The sequence below is a fragment of the Sander vitreus genome, chromosome 13 (genome assembly GCF_031162955.1).
Source record: "Sander vitreus isolate 19-12246 chromosome 13, sanVit1, whole genome shotgun sequence".
Classification (NCBI taxonomy): Eukaryota; Metazoa; Chordata; class Actinopteri; order Perciformes; family Percidae; genus Sander; species Sander vitreus.
In genome coordinates this window covers 16,687,546-16,707,362 of record NC_135867.1, presented here as the reverse complement: position 1 = coordinate 16,707,362, position 19,817 = coordinate 16,687,546, and the positions used below count along the sequence as shown (strand labels likewise).

Below are 19,817 nucleotides of genomic sequence, written 5' to 3'. Positions count from 1 at the left end.
AACAAAGCTTCCCAAGATAACCACCGTAACTATGAGTCCATTAAAAAATTATACAGGATGGATAAAGTTTCAGTAGGTTGAACCATAACATTACTCAATAGCTGAAATATATGTGCAGAGATAAGGAGCTGCTTAAGGTATGGGAGAGGATTAGGAATAGTACGGTCTGCATGATGATCAACCTATAGACCGAAGGGCAGCCAAAACAGCAAAGTTAAATCGATGTATGGAAAAATACTTTTTCTGTTGAATTGAATATTTTAGTGCCCATTTACAGCTTACTAGTAACTTGGCACATAAGGTGCAGTGTTCATTCAGTTAACATAAGGCCTATTAAACATTCAGACTGCTTTCTGTACACTCCTCCTTTTTTTACTTCTGTTCTTTGCTCTTCTCTAATTAACTATTTAATCCCCTCTGTATTTACTTCAGATATGTGTCAGCCCTGACGTCACCAGCCCGCCTCTCCCCAGTGGATTTCCATTACTCATTGCCCTCGCAGGTGCCTACCTTCCAGATCACATCCCCCAATGCCAGCCATGCCATGTCTCTCCCTCCTGCTGTCCACAACCCCTACCCTCTGGAGGATGACCAGCCTCTGCTGCGCCGCTACCAGGTGCCCCTTCATGATGCCCAGTGCCAGGAGCCCTACCAGCAGCAGCGTCGCACCTATCTAAATGACAGCAGGGGCAGCCTGCCCTCCAGCCCCTTCCGGCTGGCTAAAGAAGAAGACTATGAGACCACCCAGGAATATCTCTCCTCTCGGGAGCAACCAAAGAGAAGTGGATCCAGTGGAACTGGTAGCCGGCGCTGGCGGAGATCCAGACTGAATGGCCACGTAGCCCCACGTGGATATGAGGCATCTCGGGACTATGGGTCTCGAAGCTGCCTAACAGATAGTGAGTCAGAGGAGGACGGTGAGAGCACGCCCTTCCTCAGTATGCAGAACATGAATGCCGAGCCCTCCACCATCTACAGGCCGGTGGACAGTCGGACTTCTCACTCATCGGGGCGGCACAGTGAGCATGGGAACATGCCTACAAGACTTACACACTCACGCTCCAAACCGGACAATACACCTCATTAGAGTGAAAATGAATCAACAAAAATCAATATAGTATAGACCTGCATCTATAAGAAATATTTTTATTTTATATAACTGACAGATATTCTAAACAAATGAAATATTTATTTTCATTTTAGCAAAAGTTGTCTACTAGTTAACAGCAAAGACTTTTTTATAGGGAAAACTCTATTTATATGTACATTTTGATTTACAGCATAAAAAGATGTGCCAGTTTTTTCACAACGTAAAAAAATAGAGTAATATTGTGGTGCCTTTTGCTGTATGCCGATGCCAGAGGGCCAGTGGAGGTTTTTTGTAGTCTTTCTTATATGGACGCCTCATTTTTTATACACGTTTATGTTTTTTTTTTCCTCTCTGGTTTACTGTTTTACTTTCTTTCCAAGTTGCATTCTTTGAGGATTCTAGCCCCACTGGAACATAACCCCTTCCATGTCACGCAATATAAACCACTTCAACATAAAGTGTATGTTTACATTAATATGATTCACCTGTAGGGTTTATGATTTGGGTTCTAATAGAACGGCTGATAAATATTAAGTAGATCCTTTTTTCCCTCTGACTAATGTCTAGTGTGTGTGTGTGTGTGTGTGTGTGTGTGTGTGTGTGTGTGTGTGTGTGTGTTTCTGTGTGTTGTGTGTGTCAGTTTGCCAGTTTGCTTGCATGTTTTTGTGATTTTTAGATGAATTTCATTGTGTGTCGTGATGACATCAAACGTGTGGATCTACTGGTGTCTGAAAAAAGAGTGTGTCAGAGGTTCACAGAATAGTGCTTTATCAGAACAGTGACCCCCAATGTAGGTGGACAGGTAAGGCTGCTGTAGGGTTGTATGTTATGCAGGTCATTGCTTGATGTATTTACAGCTATTCTGCCCCTTTCTTAGCCTGCCCCAAATAAAGGGCATCACAGTCCCTTTTTATTTCCCAGCAGGTTTTCCTCACGTTAGTCTGTTATGAGGCCAACAAACACTGAGCCGCTTGGCACAGGGGGACCCCTGCCATCAGAGGTGATGGCAAAACAAAAAGATTGCATCTGTTTTCACTCAACTCAGCCCCTAATCCCATGTTTTAATCATCCTTCTGTGTCCATTCTGTTTTTGTAGCTCGTGTTAAAGCCCACACAGTGTCTCAGGATTTCCACATGCCCCCCTACCCCCTCCACTTTAAACCCCATTCACCCTTGTCCTCAACTTAAGGTCTACCTAAGACTATGGTTCTCAGATAATAAAGGCCTAAATGTTAACATACAGCCTACCAGTTTCCTGAACACCCCCATACAGAAAGAAGGAAAGCCAAGTGGAAGCAGCTCAGTGGAGAACAGTGCAGAACATACTAGACAATATACATGAAAATAGCTGTGAAACTTTGGAGGATCATACAATGCAAAAATATGCAAACTTTCTATTTTGCTGTTTGATTACATCATTTTCTAAGAGGTGACCGTAGTGTGTTGTGTGTGGGGAAAAACCAATGTGATCCCTATAGTGTAGAATGAAATAACATGATATAAATGCATATTTACATGAGTTAGTTTTTAAAGCCATTATGCAGCCATCTATAAAGTTGTCAGCCTTTCTTGTTCACATGCTCGTGTCCATTGAATGACTGTGTCCATGAATTGTTTTATCACTTGATTTAGACCGCTCCACGTTCCATGCACACCTCCAAGTAATGTCAAATAGCATCCGGGTAGTGTCTCCTCCAAAAGTACTGTGTACTGCTTTGTCTTGTTGAAAGAGCTAGTCATTTCAAATTTACTCCGTAAATGATGATAATTTTTAAGCTAAACATTTAAATCCCCTGTCCTCCACTGAAGGAAAAGTAAATATTTTAAAGGTAATTTAAGAAATGTCAAACCCGTTGAAAGTGACTCAGTGAGAGAGAACAGTTGATGTTTCATCACTGTTGGTATGTTTCTACTTCTCGTACAAAACAACTATATGCTGAATTATCAGATTATTATTGGTTAAAAAAACTCTTAAAAATATTTATCTGCAATTCTAACTGCTATATGGTAAATGCACAGTGGTATTGTTGTAGAGAAAGGTCTTTGGTTGTCACAGCTCACTTGCAGATATTTCATTGAGTTTCTCACATCTGGGTCTAATTTTGTATGTCTGAAAAATGCAAAAGAAGACAGTGCTCCTCTAGTTTAAATGTGAGACTCCCTTCACTTTGCCAGTCCTCTCACCCAATTGAGATGCTACCAGGCATGTCCTGCCAGTCTCTTCTGTTTAATTTTATGACCCGCCCTCCCCCACCCCAACCTCGCTTGAAATGTTTAAACACCTCTCCTCTGCATGTCCTTGTGGTCACGGTTAGATGGGTGCATGGTAAAAAAAGCAGCAGAAAATTCTTTTCCAGTCAGTGAAAGTGTATTTCATTTAACATTCAGCAATAAAAAAGAACCTTTCCCCCATGTCATTCCTGAAATATGCTAGGAAAAAAAAGAAAAAAATGGGAGATTGTCATAGATTGTAAAATAAAATGAAAAATGAATCCACCTGTTCACATGAGAAAATAAATCTTTATTCATATCATTTTATGATGTAGTTATTTCTGGAGAGAGCATTGCTCTGCATTTAAGGTTTGACTCATCTGGCATACAATACATGGTGTGTCTCAGGAGTACACACATAACATCTGATATATGTTTAATATAGCGATTGGGGGGGTTTAAGATCATATGGAGACTTTCACATGGTAGTTGTGCTCTCTGAAGTCGTAGCTCCTACAGTAAGTGCCAGACACGCAAGGCACACATCCTGCTTGAGAGATGATCATTGGTACATTATATAACTTTTAAAAAGTATGGACTTATCCTCAAAAAAAAACACTGAAAGCTTTAAGAACAATAATCTTCAATCAATGTCAATCAATGTGTGCATGCATTTATTATACAGGTCAAGATTTAATGTTACATTTTAGCTTATAGTTTCTGAGTTGATCAGATACCGATACGCCAATGATTTAGTTTAGCTTCTGCATTAGCATAGATACACCACTAGATGGTGGCACCACAACAAGATTCATAAGAGACACCAAAAGAGTTCCCCTTTGTAAGACATGAGTGGTATCCTGTATTGTGTAATATTTCCTCATTTAATAGAAACACATTGTATAGATATAACAGCTGTGTTATTGGGAATGAGTTGAAAGTGCAATGGAACTGCATTGCTGACTGAACATTTACTTTACTTCTGAATGCTGTTTGATATCCAAGCATCTTAGCAAAAACATGGAATATCAATGCTGGCAAAATCCTTCCAAATACAGTTCACCATTTCAAGACTGACATTGCAGTATAGCAACTTAATGTCATCATATTAAATAATACATTAACCATTACTTATATTAATTGTAAAATTAGTTCACAAAGTCTGACACAATGCAATCTTTCTCATAGCCCTTATCATAGGAGGAATAACATTCAAAACAGAAACTCTCTCTGTCGATTATACTTTACTGTGTCTTTTAGAAGTGGAGAAAAAACTTTCAATTTTACCCACATGTAGCCTATTCATTGACAACATATAGATACCCATGATTCAGTTTGCCATTACAAGTCATGCAGGCTTTATTTAGACAGTCTGTGAGACTCAAAAGTTTAATATTTAAAGAGTGGGTGACATTTTTATCTTAGTTATGGGACACCTGTGGTTATTATGCAGACATAAAGTTCTAAAGTAAAACCTATGAGTACTCCTAGTACTTAGGAAGTCTGTACCAATAACTCATTCCTTAAAACATTAACATGTCATTTGGTCTCCCATTACATTCATGAAGTCAAAGTCGCAGCTACAGCTGACAAAGTTAGAGAGAAACACTAGGATAATGACAAGAGCTGGTAGAAAATCAAATATCACAATGTTTTTGACCAAATATCTTGATATCGATATTGTGACGATATTGTAGGGTTGACAATTGGTGCTTTCACAAAATACACAATGAGCTTTTTGATAAATAATCACCAATAATGTGGACATAATGACGGTGGTTAAAGGCAAATAAAGGAACAGCTTGAACAGTTAGGTAAGTTCATCATCAGCCTGTAAACCAGGAAAAGACAATACATGTCATATTACAATATTACGACATCCCAAATTTAAGGTGATATCTAGCCTCATATATCGATATCAATATAATATTGATATGCTGCCCAGCCCTATCTACACATCATAATTCCCCTAGTATCACGGTAGCTGACAGAATTTGTCTATTAGCTTCTGGTTACTTTAATGCCAGATTATTTGAAGGGGTTGTACAGTGAGTTATGATTGACCAGTGTTCCAGAAAGAGGTCCTTATAAAAAAGTTGTTTTGCTGCAGTGTGTCAACATGAGTAATAAGCGTTTAAAGTCCAATGGCTTTTCAGAAATTTGGATTATTAAAAGTGCATTATAACCTCTTAAGGTATTAGTAGCTCACGGAACACTGAGGTAGAATGCAGAGTCCTTGCTGTGCAAAAACATTTTTTTAGAAGTATATTAGTTCATGTGAGCTCCAGCATCAAGAGTGTGCACATCAGCTCTTTGCCCTCTTTGCACTGAGACTTTCTGTCCCCATGTGTGTTTTAAACATCATGACCCTTGCTTTTTTATGTTGCTTTTTTTTATTATTTATTCAGGGAAGGTTCACTGAGAGGAAGCCTCTCTTTTGCACGATCACCCTGGTCACATTCACACAGTTACACATTTATACCTGGAAGCTGCCCAATACAACCACTGTCTGATCTGCTGGCCACTGAGCAGCTCCACTATATCACTTTGAGTTACAAAACAGTTTGCATTCAACAACAGTTGTAGGTGTTCTGACTCAGTTATGCTGACTAAGAGTTGACAGAACCAAGAATAAAAAGTAAAAGAACTACAGCAATGCACTTAAATAATTTGTATTTATGTAGCCTATTGTGTTTACAGAGTACATGTAACAAAAATATGAGATTATCATAGATTGTAAAATACTGTAAAATAAAAATAAAAAATCTACTTGTTCATATGAGAAAATAAATCTTTATTTATATCGTTTTATGATGTAGATATTTCTAGAGAAAGCTTTGCTCTGCATTTTGATTGCTCTTTTATCTTACGGTTTGACTCATCTGGCATACGATATGCTGAGTGTCTCAGGAGTACACACATAACATCTGATATATGTTTAATATAGTGATAAGGAGACTGTTTCACATGGTAGTTGTGCTCTCTGAAGTCATAGCTAAGTGCCAGACACACAAGACACACATCCTGCTTGATGAGCATTGTTATATTATATTATAACAATTTAAAAAAAAATAAAAAATACTTTTAACACTGAGACCTTTAGGAACAAGAATCTTAATGATGTGAGAAATACAGGTCAATATGTGTGCATGCATATTTTATACAGGTCAAGATTTAATGTTACATTTTAGCTTATAGTTTCTGAGTTGATCAGATATACCAATGATTGTTTAGTTTAGCTTCAACATTAGCATATATACATAGATGGTGGCACAACAGCAAGATTCATAAGTCACACACCAGAAGAGTCCCCTTTGTAAGACATGAGTGGTATCCTGTATTGTGTACAGTAATATTTCCCCATTTAATAGAAACACACTTTATAGATACAACAGTGGTGTTTATGAGAATGAGTTGGCAGTGCAACTGAACTGCAGCGCTGAACATTTACTTTACTTCGGAATGCAGTTTGAGATCCAGGCATCCATCGTAGCAAAAATATGGAAATATTAGATTACTGTTAAATGTTAAGTTTCTTTTATTTGTTTATTGATTCAAAGCATTTAAAGTGAATGTACATACAAATATTTAGCTAATGCAGTTTATTAAACTTCCTCCAGTTTAAAAGTCAATCTCCTGACCACCAGCAGTTTATCACAAATGCATCAAACACAATTTTTGTTTTCCCAATTTTAAATGTTTTTCGTTTATTTATGGGACACCAGAGGTTGTTATGTAGAACATAAAGTTAAAAAGTTAAAAAGTACTAGTATCCCTAGTACTAAGGGTGTATGTGTGATAGTAATACTTTATGCTTTCTTTGGGGAAAGATTATGTAACATCAGGTAGGTTTACTCATTGATTGACTTCTCAGAATCAATTACCTTTTTCAGCTGTTGCTGTTGTATTTCTGTCTCCCATTGGGTGGCACTGGTTTTACTGTATTTAAATTTAAGTCATTAATTTATTTCTTCTTCATCTGACTTGTTTGAGTAAATTTAGCTGACAGTGAGTCAGACAATTTTAAATAGGACCTTGATATGAAATAATGCTGAGTAATTGGGTTCAACAGACTGTAAGTAAGAAAAATCACACACACACAAGTCATAAATGCATAGGTGTTGATTAGGAAGAAAATACATTTTTGTTTACAAATACAGGATTGTATATAAAGTAATGATATATTTTTTTAAAGAAGTCCAGCAATCATACAACACAATAAACTTTATATGGAAATCAAACAAATAAACAGCAGTAACCATTCTACTTTTGTTAACATGTCAGCAAAAACATCAGGAGTACAATATAGATGCCTTCAGGCAGCCTGCTTTATGAGATTGGCCTGGGTGTCTTGCAGGATAATTGCTTCCTTTGGTGGCATTTTGGAGCTTCTCCCAGATCCCCTGTGATTACAATAGAAAATGCAAATATGGGTAAATCTGTCTCTCTCTCTCTCTCTTGCTCTCGCTCTCTCTCTCTCTCTCTCTCTCTCTCTCTCTCTCTCTCTCTCTCTCTCTCTCTCTCTCTTTCTTCAAGTTTCTTCAGTCTCTTTTTTTGTTTGTTGAGTAAACCATGATGATAGACCTACTGTAAGGGCCTGATCTAGAGCCCTCCTGTGTACCGTTTTGGGACATGCAGGGATATAATGCTGGAGCTTGATCTTACCTGTCCTCCACGTCTTCTATCGTGTCAGGAAGGGGTGAGCCAAGTGTTTCTGGAAGAAATATTGCAGCCACTCCGCTAAGAATCGGAGCTCCTCCGTAGATTAAACCTGGAAGCCAAGGTATGTATTCGCCCGTGAGAAGCACCATAGGGGCCACCATGGCTCCTACACGAGCCATCATGGATACCCAGCCCATGCCATTCTGACTGAGAGAGAGAGAGAGAGAAAACAGCCATAACTACACTCTTCCTTTAAACCAGTGATTGTGGTGCTGGTAATAAAGTAGCAATGCATATGCGGACTGTTTTTATTTTACAAATTTGGGAAACATCTTAAAAATGGGTTAGGTTAATTTGTTTTCAAAGGGCAATACTAGAAAAAACTGATGAAGGTGTACAGCATGCTTGGCATAAAATATTAGAAAATGGACATTGAATTTAACTTAAGTAAATGTTCAAGTTTATGTTTCACAGATAACTGTGCAGTTATAGTTCAATATATAAAGAACGTACGATGGGGACAGGGGGTTTTAAGTTACTATAACTGACCTGGAAAAGATGCTTTAACACGGTATGCTTGTTGGCGTCACATCTCACATTTTAACACACATTTTACTGATTTATGGAACATTTGACAGGAAAAGATGTGTGAATGTGTTTTGTAAATTTGTTTGTAAGTTGGTGTCACATTTTTTTTTAAAAGAAGCCTTCTACGAATTTCGTAATTTACATGCAAGGTTATGGTATGATCATTTTTGTCAACGAGAGAAGACAGCAAATAAAGGCCATAAAAGTGATTAAAACATATAGTTTGTGCTGCAAAACACCTAAGGGTGAAAGTTAAATTGATCAGAAAATGGACAGAACACAGTTTGTCATGATCATGATCCCCTGCTGTTGATAATATTGTCCCAATAAATCCATGAAAATGCATCCCTCAAAAATGCACAGCCAGCCCCCATTTGCTGTAGTTTGCAGTATTTTGGTATTGGTAGTTAAGTTATTTCTGTCTCAACACAAAGTAGCCCCAACTTAACACCATGTGTGTATGTATTTGTTGCAGCCTATTTGTTAAATCAATTACATCTTCTAAATAAAACTGGAGTAGCCTGCGGACTTCTGAAGCAATGTTCACATTTCAAATTTTTCAGCGAATAGCAATTTACTCAGTCCAGTAGAGAAACATCTGGCTCATTCATAAATAGAGACTGGATTTCTTCAATAAACAAAATAAACTGAACTAAATACATTAATAAAAAAGATAAAATTCTGTAATAACATAGGTAAATTTACCTAAAAAACTAACTGTTTTAAATAAATAAATTTCAAATAAATGTTAAACATTTATTTGTTGCCAAATAAGACTTACCGAATGATGGTTGGGTACAGTTCTCCAGAGTAAAGGTAGCAGCAGCTGAAGGAGGCAGCAAGGCAACCTTTACCCAGTACAGCCAGACAAGTCCGTGTAGTTGATTTATCTGCACAGGAGTGGAACATTCATCAGATCACTCTGTTGTTTCTGTAGTAAACCATGGATGTGTAATATGGTTTAAACATACTGTAAGGTACTAGCAGGTTGATCAAAATAGTGACTCCAGCAAGGATCAAAGCACCACATTGTGATGGACGTCGTCCAATAAAACTCATAGACACAGTTACGAAGACTTTAGCAGGGATGTCAACAGCTCCGAAGATCACTTGGATTAAGTAGATATCCACCCCGAACTTTTGCAGATCCATAGCAAGACCATAGTAGGCAAAGCTCGTTGAAAACCTACGTTAGTGTATACAAAAACATGCACAATGTAATTTCAATTTCATAGAAGGTGCTTAAAAACTGCCCCTGAGTTTGCAGTGCAGGACATGTACCAGACAGCACTCAGGCTGATTGTTATTGTCCTCATTGTGGGTGTGCGGAACAGATCCAGGAAAGAGTAGGAGCCCTGCGAACAGGACATCTCTTTCGTCATGGACTCTCGCAGCATCTAGTATGCAAAAAGAGAGTTCTCTCAGTTTCAAAATTATTGTATACAGAATTCTAAGCACATATAGATGGTGCAATAACACAAACACACAAAGTTCCCTTACTTTAATGTCGATTTTTTCTCCCTCTTCATGCCGTCCGTTAAAATTGGCCACTCTTTTAAGGTTCTTGATGGCTTGTTCGGGCTTATTACTCATAACTAACCATCTTGAAGATTCATGAAACCACCTGTGTGAGATATTTGTTTAGTTTATTTGTTAATAGTACAATAACTTTATATTTGATCGCTAAATCTTTGCAACTTTAAACATTAATCAGTAATTCTGGTTGCAACCCAAACTTTTATTTGCAGTTCAATACTCGGCATCTCACCATGAGATAAGGAAGGAAACATAGAAGGGCAAGGACACAGCCAGGGTTAGCCACCTCCAGTCCCGGATGAAGTAGGCTATGACTGCCAGGATCAACTGTCCCACTGTGTAACTGTAACCTGTTATTGTCCCCACCACAGTTCGCACACGAGTGGGGATCCACTCCACAACTTGAAATTGAAGAATCACAGAACAAGAGATATTTTGGTCCAATTAGTACTCTATCATCAGCATGCATGTTGACTGCATCCAGTTCAGTCATTCTACACTAACTGTACTCTATCCAGCTAAATATCTTACTGAGCGAGAAGGTGTTGAGTCCCAGGCCAGACAGAGCCATGCCACAGCCAAAGCGGAACACACAGTAGAGGGTGAAGGAGTTTGAGAAAGCAACACATGTTCCCGACACTGCCATGAGCAGGTTAGAAATGACCAGGAGGATGCGTCGACCATATCTAGGAGCCAGATGGATTTGGTCAGACTATATCAAATTATATGACTTGAATAAGTAGCTATTTTTTCGGAAACTGCATGTACAAGAGTTAAGTTGTCCTATGTGATATTCACTCATATTTAAAAGTTACATGCATGGTTGACTGTGCCAGATAACTTTCTTAATAGTAACAAAAACCACACAATAAAGTAGGGATAAGATTAATGTTACCTGTCTGAAAGACCTCCAAAGACAACAGCTCCCACAAGCACACCTCCCATGTAGACTGTTTGTCCCATTTGCTTTAAAGAGCGCAGATCACACACCAAATGCCACTGACAAAAATGGAATACAATTTAACACGTGACCAAAAAACATATACACGTTAAAAGCAAAAAAGATATGTATTCCTACTGTACATCAGATATGATCGTTGAGCTCATATCAGTCATGTTATAGGACCATCCGTCTCTGCATCCCTGCAGATCAACATCCAAACCTTCCTTAGTGTCTCCGTCCTCCCCTGAGCCGGCGCTCCCGTTCTTAGTCAGGAGATGCCACTGTGGAGTAACGTAACGCTGGCACTTCTGGAGCTTCCCTTTCTGGTCTTGCGGCACTGTGATCAGCAGCGTTTCCTCTGGGCTCAGCTGGGACTGAGACAGGTTTGTGTGTGCGTTGCAGTAGTGAGGAGGCACCGCAGCCACAAAGTTCTGCAGCAGGTTGTGACTGGCCATCAACAGGACTGGCATGCAGAGAAGCGTCACATGCAGGATCTGGAAGCGTCCTGTGCTCCCCACCTGCTCTAGGAGATCCCCAAAAGCCATAGTTTTGTACAAGCACAACTCCGCAAAATGACTTGATGTTAACGGCACTATAGATCCTGTTGTTGGTACGTTCCTTGAGAACACTTGGATGTGCAAGAAATAATGTTCTAGCCCCTGTGAAAAATATTGGAGAAAACTATCCAGAGTATATTAAAGGTGTTATGTAATAATACCAATTGATAGACTTACTTGCTGAATTTAATCTTCTCGCATTACATAAAATATCTCCCAAAAAAAATAAGAATGGCGACTCAAATAACACATGATACCTTCAATTTAAATAAAATCCTGGCAAAGTGTTCCAGAGAGGTCCTTAAAATAGCCACAAAATCAAAAAAAGAAAAATGTTGTCTTGCTGCGGTGAGTCAACACTGGTAATCAGCGTTTAAAGTCCAACGGCTTTTCAGAAGTTTGGATTATTAGAAGTGCACTAAAACCTCTTGAGGTATTAGTAGCTCGTTCACTGAACACTGAGGTAGAATGCAGGAGTCCTTGCTGTGCAGGAACAATATCTTGTTGAAGTGTTTCAGTTAATGTGAGCTCCAGCATCAAGATTGTGCACGTGACTATGCTCAGCTCTTTGCCCTCTTTGCACTGAGACTGCCCTTTATTGGTTACTGAAGGATAGGGTGATAGAGGGTCTCTGTGTGTATGTGTCGCTCCTCTCTGTGTGTGTGTGTGTGTGTGTGTGTGTGTGTGTGTGTGTGTGTATGCCCGTGCGTGTGTGTGCGTGTGTGTGCGCACCTGTGCATGCCCTCAAATGTGAGGTCAACCTAAAGTAATTTTGTTTTATAGGTAAGTGTTTTCTTTGTCAGTTTCTTTAATGTTTTCTGTCACCATGTGAGTTTTCAACACCATGACCCTTGCTTATCCTCTGTCACCTTGTGTTACAAAACAGATTGCAGTCAATAAGTGACTCTGTGATGACAATTCATTCAACAACAGTTGTATGTGTTCTGACTCAGTTAAGTTATGCTGACTTAGAGTTATGCAACAGAACCAAGAATAAAAATAAAACAACTACAGCAATGCACTGCGATAATTTATATTTCTGTATTGTGTTTACAGAGTACATCTGAGAAAAAAACTGAGACATTTCTGTCTGGGTTTTGCGTCCTTATAATTAGTTTTGAGGAATGTGCATTTATGTAATGATCAGCATGAGATGTCAGGCTGAATGAAGCCCCAGTTGCACCAAAGTAAAACAATAAACTTTCTGTTTTTTCAGCTGCCAGACTGGGATCAGGAAAAGATTTGTTCTTTTAAATCAGTCCTGCTTCAGGGTGTTTAGTAGTTTGAGCCCTAAAAGTACAGCTATTTGACAGAATATGTATGAACTACTTTTTTTTTTTTAAAGAAAGGGAAGAGAAAAGATACACACAAAGTTGCATACAGACGTCTTGGGGGCTCTAGGCTTTTTGTGAAATTTGGAATACGAAAAAACAATAAAGTGGAGGGTTAGGGGTAAAAACAGACAAATGTTAAATCAGGATTCAGAGAGTTAAACCAGATACGTTTTGATGTTTCAAATTTCAAGGACCATATTTGTATATTCTGGGATTGAATGAGTAACCAACAACAAGAGAACATCGAGTACAGTACATGCAAAATACATGTTTCAATAGGATCAGGTGTTCTTTCATGTACTGTAGTAAGTCAGAGTGAGTGTTAAGAAATCTGCTCGGGCACATTATGAGCAACAAGTGGACAGAAATCAGACTGATTTGATGTGAATGAATTGACGCCATTGGAATTGCATTGCTTCACTCAGGCAGTCTCTTCTGTTAAACTGGCTGGAATACAGAGTTGTGCACGACTCATAGCTGTGTAATCAAAGAGGAAGACTTAGGGAGGGCCTCCTGTAAAATATGAGTTATTGCACTAGTGTAACTTTGTGGTTGAATAAGCAGTCAGCAGGGGACAGCAATAAAATAAGAAATATTTGAAATTTCATATTTAAAGAAATGTGTAACTAACTCCACATTAAATGTTACAAATTAACTTTTACAAATCATCTCAGTGGTTCCAAACCTTTGTGGTCTGAGGTACCCCCACAGCCCTGTCAGATGAACTTAGCATTCATCGATACCCAATGTATCTTCTAAATATATAACACTCATTACTGTATAAAAGTGGATATTATTAATGTTTTCATACTTTTCATACTTCAATAGAAATTGAAACATCTAGCTTCTGCCACTATACGTGGTAGAAGTAGCCTTTAAATTAAAACATCAAGCTTAAACTTATCAACTTAGCAATATCCACTTTTGTATAGGCTAAATAACAGTGTTAAAAACTGTTTTAAATCAGTTAAAAATGGACACATTTGGAACATGACTGCTGGTGATGAAGTACTTGAGCCCATCCAATATGGCTGAGGGGGTACATACAATAAAAAAGGTTGGGAACCACTATTCTAGAGGACCACAAAGCCACAAATGGCAACCTCATGAAAAAGTCAATTTTCTGATCATCTATGACCACCAACACACCTGAGTCCCTAGAAGCCTGTGTGTTAAGTAACTGTTGGGTACTAAGAATATTTTAAGGACATGAACTGCATTTTCCTGGCATATGTGGTCTCAACTTAACAACACCATCAACCCTTAGCATTTGCAACATCTTAATGATAATGAATGACAAAACCGCTTTTATCAAGACACAGCTGTGAAGTGAAAAACTTGTGTGATGTCTCCATTATTACATTTCAGCTCCCTCTGGGCTGAATACTGCAAAAGAATCATTCAAGAATCCATGTACAGACTCATAAAGAATCTACAGTGTGGGAAGGTGCCAGTTAAACATTTAAAGGCTATGGTTTATTTTATTTCTGCAGTTATCTAGAGCTATTAGATGTTTGATGAGAGGTTGGACTTCAAACAGGTTCCTCATTTATTGTTCAGTAATCATTTACAGTACTTTAGTACTAAAGTTGTATTTCATTAAGCAATCATTGGCTCATTGACAACTGTGTTGCTCTCCATTCTAACCAGTCACATCACACTATCTCTATTACTCTGCTCAGAATCTCATGCCACACATGTTGTTGATTTCATTCTTGATTCACCTTGATACTTAGTGATCTTGATTTTTTGAGACATTTTTATAAACACGAATTTGATCCCAAATGAGTCTTTTACAATGTATTTATTTACAAGTTATTGGAGCTTTATAATAGCTTGTTTATAAGAGCTCCAAAAGGGAGTTACTGACCCCAAGCATAAGGAATGTCAGTATAAGATCACATACTGTTAAGGACTTTTTGGCAAACATACAATACAATGTATGAAACATACAATATTTCTGTTTTTGGTGTAATAGCAAAAGTGTCCCGTTCTCGTTTGGAGGTTTTTGCTCCGCTGCTTTTTGTCTTAGCCGTATACTTTGTAGATGTGCTGTTCTTCATCAATCCACGTTTTACTGTCATCAAAGCAACCATTAAAAAAAAAGAAGTCACAGGATGCACAGCTGGATATGAGGACAGAGTACTGTGTCTCACCAGGTCCGATTGGTTTTACTCCTTTCTCTCACCTGCCACCTGGCAGCAACAGCTCCTCCAACAGGCACCTCAAAGAACTTTATTTATCATTTAAAAAGCTTTCTATCCACAGTACAGACCACATGGGGATGTTTCCAGTTGTTTCAGTGACTGGAAAAATTTCACAATCCCCTAAATAGCAGGTGTACATTTAAAAATGTTAACAATAAATTCAAATAACCATAAACAAGAGGCACAGCCCTGAAAAATGTCATGATGAGCCTGGTAAACATTTGTGCCAACAAAACATAATTAAGGCTGTAAAACAACAACACAGTTGTATTTCTTTATGGTGATGTTGTTCATTCATTGTTAAGGAGTGAAGTCCCTGGGTGGATGCACTGTACTGCAACAAAACGTGATAACAGCTGGCATTCAGACTTACTTTACTCCTCTGACTGTATCCTGTCACCAGCACAGTGGATAAGAATGCTGCCCTCACTGACATAGTGCGAAAGTCCTGTTTGCTGCTAAACTGGGTCTTGTGCTATTGGTGTTGTCTGCTGGGGCCACAGCCTTATCAAACACCTGCATCCCTCTTTTTTGTTTGCGTTGCACCACTGAACTCTGCTCTACATTGTTCCATTATTTGCCTCATTTAAAGCTACCCATTGGTACCCATAAGACCTTCCCAAGATTTCATTCAGAATTTTAGCAGCCTACACTCAATATTTCTCAGCTGAGATGATTTCAGAGGAAGGGAAACCATTTGATGGTTATCTCACATACAGATAATGAAATGTGTTTATTGTCTTACTTAGGCTAATATAAACCTGTAATGAGTTTTATTCTGTATCTGAGGTCTATAAAGATATTGGATGAATGTTGACTTAACACTTAGCTCAGGCAGTCTGCAGCTTGGTCACTGCTGTCCACTAATTTGACCAGAGATTTTCTTTTTTTTCTTTTGATTAAAGATTTTTTTGGGGCTTTTTATTTTAATAGCTAGTGATAGACAGGAGACAGGAAAGTCCTAACGTTCACTGTCCTCACACTTTGTTATGAGCCCAGTTTATAGGTCTACCGTAAGTGGATTTGTTTACATCGTTGGCAAAATCAATCATTTACACCAAATAAAATGTAGGCTACCAAAGTGCATTGACAGGGTTTGTAGAGCATAGGTCAAATGGCCATTTATTGAGTGTGATGCCTGGAAATACAATTATTACCCAATAATAATTCTCTTTGCAAAAAAATGCATTAACTGTTTTGTTGATTTGCATTTTCCTGACATAAGTAGTCTCAACTTGTTTGATGTCTTCATTATTGAATTATAAAATATAAATAAATTATTAAATACTGCAAGATAATCATTCAAGAATGTCATGTCTCGTCTCTGTGTCAGTTTTTGTTTTAGTTTGTTTCATGTTTTCTGCTTAGTTTTCCATTTCATGTTTTATTTCGAAACTTACCTTCTCGTCTCATTTCAGATTTATTGACTTTCTGGTCTTTGTCCTCCTTCCCGCCTGTGTGATTACCTGTCCCCGCCCTTATGTGTTGCACCTGCGTCTCATTGTCCCCCCTGTCTTGTGTTTTTAAGTTCAGTCTTACCCTTACTCCTGTGTGAGATTGTCCGTTTTCCTTGTGTGTAGCCTTCGAGCGTTTTTCCCTGTGTTCCTGATTCCCTTGGATTTTTGACTACTGCTTGTTTTTTTCTGATTTCCCTTTGCCTGTCGTTACTTGGACACTGTTGCCTGTAAGTTTTATTAGTGTTTGTTTAAACCCTTTTGCTCTTTGGGGAGCATAGGTCATTCATGAACTTCCTCCAACTGGTTCGGTGTTGGGCGGTCTTCTCTGCTTCCTTCCATGATGTTGTTGCTTTCTTCCAGGTTAAGGCCTGTCTGGTTGTGTTGGAGGGTGGTTTTCTTAAGGTGTGCCCGATCCAGCCCCATTTCCTGCGTTTGATTTGGGTTTCAATTTGTTCTTGTTGTGTGGTTTGCCAGAGCTCTTCATTTGTAATTGTGTTAGGCCAGTAAATTTCCAGGATGTGTCGTAAGCATCTGTTAATTAATGATTGGACCTTATTTGATGATGCTTTTGTAGTTCTCCAAGTTTCTGCCCCATATAATAAAGCTGATTTAACATTGGAGGTGAAGATGCGGAGTTTCGTATTTTGCCTTCCCTATTCTTGCTTGTATGCCTTTGTCGCTACCTCCATCTTTCCCAACAATACTTCCCAGATATATATATGTGTCCACCTCTTCTAGTGCCTCTCCATCCAGTTTAATGGCATCTATTTTGTGGTTTCTGGTCATCACCTTTGTTTTTGTTTTATTGATGTGAAGTCCTGTGGTAGCTGCAATTCTGGCAAGTTTTGTGAGTTTGGTCTGCATTTGTGTTTCGGTGTGTGACAGGAGGACTACATCATCTGCGAAGTCCAGATCTTCTAGGTGGGACCACATCGTCCATTGGATGCCCAGGTTTTGTTCAGATGTGGTTGCCTTCATAATCCAGTCAACGGCCAAAAGGAAGAGAAAAGGGGACAGTAAGCAGCCCTGTCAGACTCCTGTCTCTATTGTAAAGCTGTCTGTGAGGTTTCCATTATGTATCACTCTACAGGATGATTGTAGATACAGCTGTTGGATGATGGTTATGAACTTCTTCGGGATGCCATAATGTGCCATGAGTCTCCATTAAGTCTCTCTGTCTAAGCTGTCAAATGCTTTATGGAAATCTATGAATGTGAGGATGAGAGATGTATTCCATTCCAGGGTCTGTTCTATGATGATGCGGAGGGTTGGCACAGTGGTCGGTGCACGATCTATCTTGCGGGAAGCCTGCTTGTTGCTCTCTGAATTGTTTATCCAGTTCTTTTGAGAGTCTTTCTAGAACAATCCTGCTTAAAATCTTCCCTGGCACAGATGTAAGCATGATGCCCCTGTAGTTGTTACAATCTTTCAGGTTTCCTTTTTTGGGGAGTTTCACCAGGTATCCCTCTGTCCAGTTGCTTGGCACCCTTTCATCCTCCCAGATGTGTCCAAAGAGTTGGTGAAGTAGTGTTGTTGCCGTTTCTGGGTCTGCTTTGATGGCTTCTGGGGGTATTCCATCGGGCCCTGGTGCTTTATTGTTTTTCAGTTTTTGGATGGCCTTTCTATTTCTTGTTTGGTAGGCTTGTTGGTATTGACCTGTAGAGGGTGTACAGCTGGAGAGATGTTGGCCAGTTCAGTTGGTATGGGTCTGTTCAGTATTCTGAAGATCTCGGCCCACCTTTTCATCTGGTCTTTTTGCTTTGTGAGTGTTTTTCCATCTCTGTCTAGTATTGGCCTATCTGGGCTTTTGCGTTTACCAGCCAATTTCCGTGTGGTATCATAAAGCTCCTTCATGTTGTGTTGAGCTGCTGCTTCTTCTGCTTGGGTTGCTAGGTTGTTAAATAATTTTTTATCTTTCTTAATGTTCTTTTTAACAAGTTTGTCTGCCATTATGTAGTGTTGCTGTGCTTTTGCTTTTGCAGTTCTTGTGCGGCTATTGCTAAGAGTGTCTTTTGCCTGTTTGCGCATTTTAATTTTCTGTAGAGTTTCTCCTGTGATCCATTCCTTGTGTTGCCTTGTCCTTCTCCCGCATGTGTCCTCACATGCTTCTATCCATGCCCTATTCATGTTCTGCCATTGTTGGTCCACGGTTTGGTGTTCTTCCAGTCTGCTCAGGTGGTGGAACCGGTTTGAGAGGGTTGATTTGGAATTTCTCTGATGTTCCGATCTTGGAGAAGGCTAACATTATATCTGGTGCTGACTTTTTTTGCCGAGTTTTAATGGGAGTGTCCCTATTAGGAGGTGGTGGTCTGTGGAAACATCAGCTCCTCTTTTCACCCTGACATCTAGGAGGGACCTCCTGAACTTCTTACTGATACATATATGATCAATCTGGTTTTCAGTTTTGTGGTCTGGGGAGGCCCACGTGGCTTTGTGCACTCTTTTATGTGGAAATACGCTGCCTCCTATAACTAGATTATGGAATGCGCAGAAATCTGAGAATTGTTCTCCGTTATTGTTCATTTCCCCTAGACCATGTTTACCCATTATTTGTTCTTTGCCCGTGTTGTCTTGGCCTATCTTGGCATTAAAGTCTCCTGTCAGAATGATGATGTCTTTCTTCCTCTGTTTCTTGATGAACAGGTAATAACAGTTTAAATACTCAATGCAGTTGAATTTAAAATTGTTGAACTGCATCAAACATACATGTTACTCCTGGCCCACAGAGGGCGATGAGTTTCCTGCTCATCCCTGTCTGTATCTGTGTCTGTGTCTGCATCTGTCCCTTCAACTGAGCCTTCTGCATCATCTTCCTCTTCTTCATCACCGTCTTCTATCACTGGTTGAAACTCATCCTCATCTCTCTCATCATCTGACAACTCCAAATCTGAATCTCTCTCAACTATTTGATAAATAATTCTTTCTGCTTCAGTTCTGTTTCCTACGACAATGTGGAGTCATTATTTACATGAAGATAGTCCTGATGTCCACTATAATTGACATTCATAAAATAGCAAATTTTTCGAAAGACACATAATTTAGTTGCTATCAGAACTAAATATGATTCCTAACACCTTAATGAACAAGAAAATATATGATTATCATAGAAACAAAACCACAGACAAAAAATATTTGACTCACCTCTCATCTTTCCATAAAATGTGCTTGTTCCTATGCAGTCCATTTTGGATTGAAAGATAGCGGCGGTTCCCAGCCTCCCAGCCAATCAAAT

The 19,817-nt window shown here is 38.9% G+C and overlaps 2 protein-coding genes across 5 annotated transcripts in view; one reads left to right on the top strand and one right to left on the bottom strand.

Moving 5' to 3' along the window:
• nrg2a (neuregulin 2a) overlaps nt 1-3,623 on the top strand; it is a 50,279-nt gene extending 46,656 nt beyond the window's left edge. For all 4 annotated transcript variants that reach the window (XM_078265334.1, XM_078265331.1, XM_078265333.1 and 1 more), the window contains one exon: nt 433-3,623. In XM_078265334.1, coding sequence (XP_078121460.1) covers nt 433-1,087 — 655 coding nt within the window. In that variant the 3' untranslated portion in view covers nt 1,088-3,623. The remainder of the gene's footprint in view (nt 1-432) is intronic.
• Nucleotides 3,624-7,616: 3,993 nt separating this feature from the next.
• On the bottom strand, nt 7,617-11,575 carry slc22a6l (solute carrier family 22 member 6, like). Its single transcript, XM_078266155.1, has 10 exons — nt 11,171-11,575; nt 10,983-11,086; nt 10,619-10,773; nt 10,320-10,488; nt 10,052-10,175; nt 9,833-9,948; nt 9,523-9,737; nt 9,333-9,441; nt 7,967-8,170; nt 7,617-7,704 (listed from the first exon to the last, which is right to left on the bottom strand). Exons 1-10 carry the CDS (start codon nt 11,573-11,575, stop codon nt 7,617-7,619), a joined length of 1,689 nt encoding a protein of 562 aa, XP_078122281.1.
• Nucleotides 11,576-19,817: the final 8,242 nt, after the last annotated feature.

What these genes read in the sequence shown, in the direction of transcription:
- slc22a6l (XM_078266155.1), bottom strand. Translation starts at nt 11,575, where the DNA reads ATGGCTTTTGGGGATCTCCTAGAGCAGGTGGGGAGCACAGGACGCTTC. An exon ending in GCTCAACGATCATATCTGAT is followed by an intron (nt 11,087 to 11,170) that starts GTACAGTAGGAA and finishes CATTTTTGTCAG; the next exon opens with TGGCATTTGGTGTGTGATCT. An exon ending in ATCAGCCTGAGTGCTGTCTG is followed by an intron (nt 9,738 to 9,832) that starts GTACATGTCCTG and finishes ACACTAACGTAG; the next exon opens with GTTTTCAACGAGCTTTGCCT.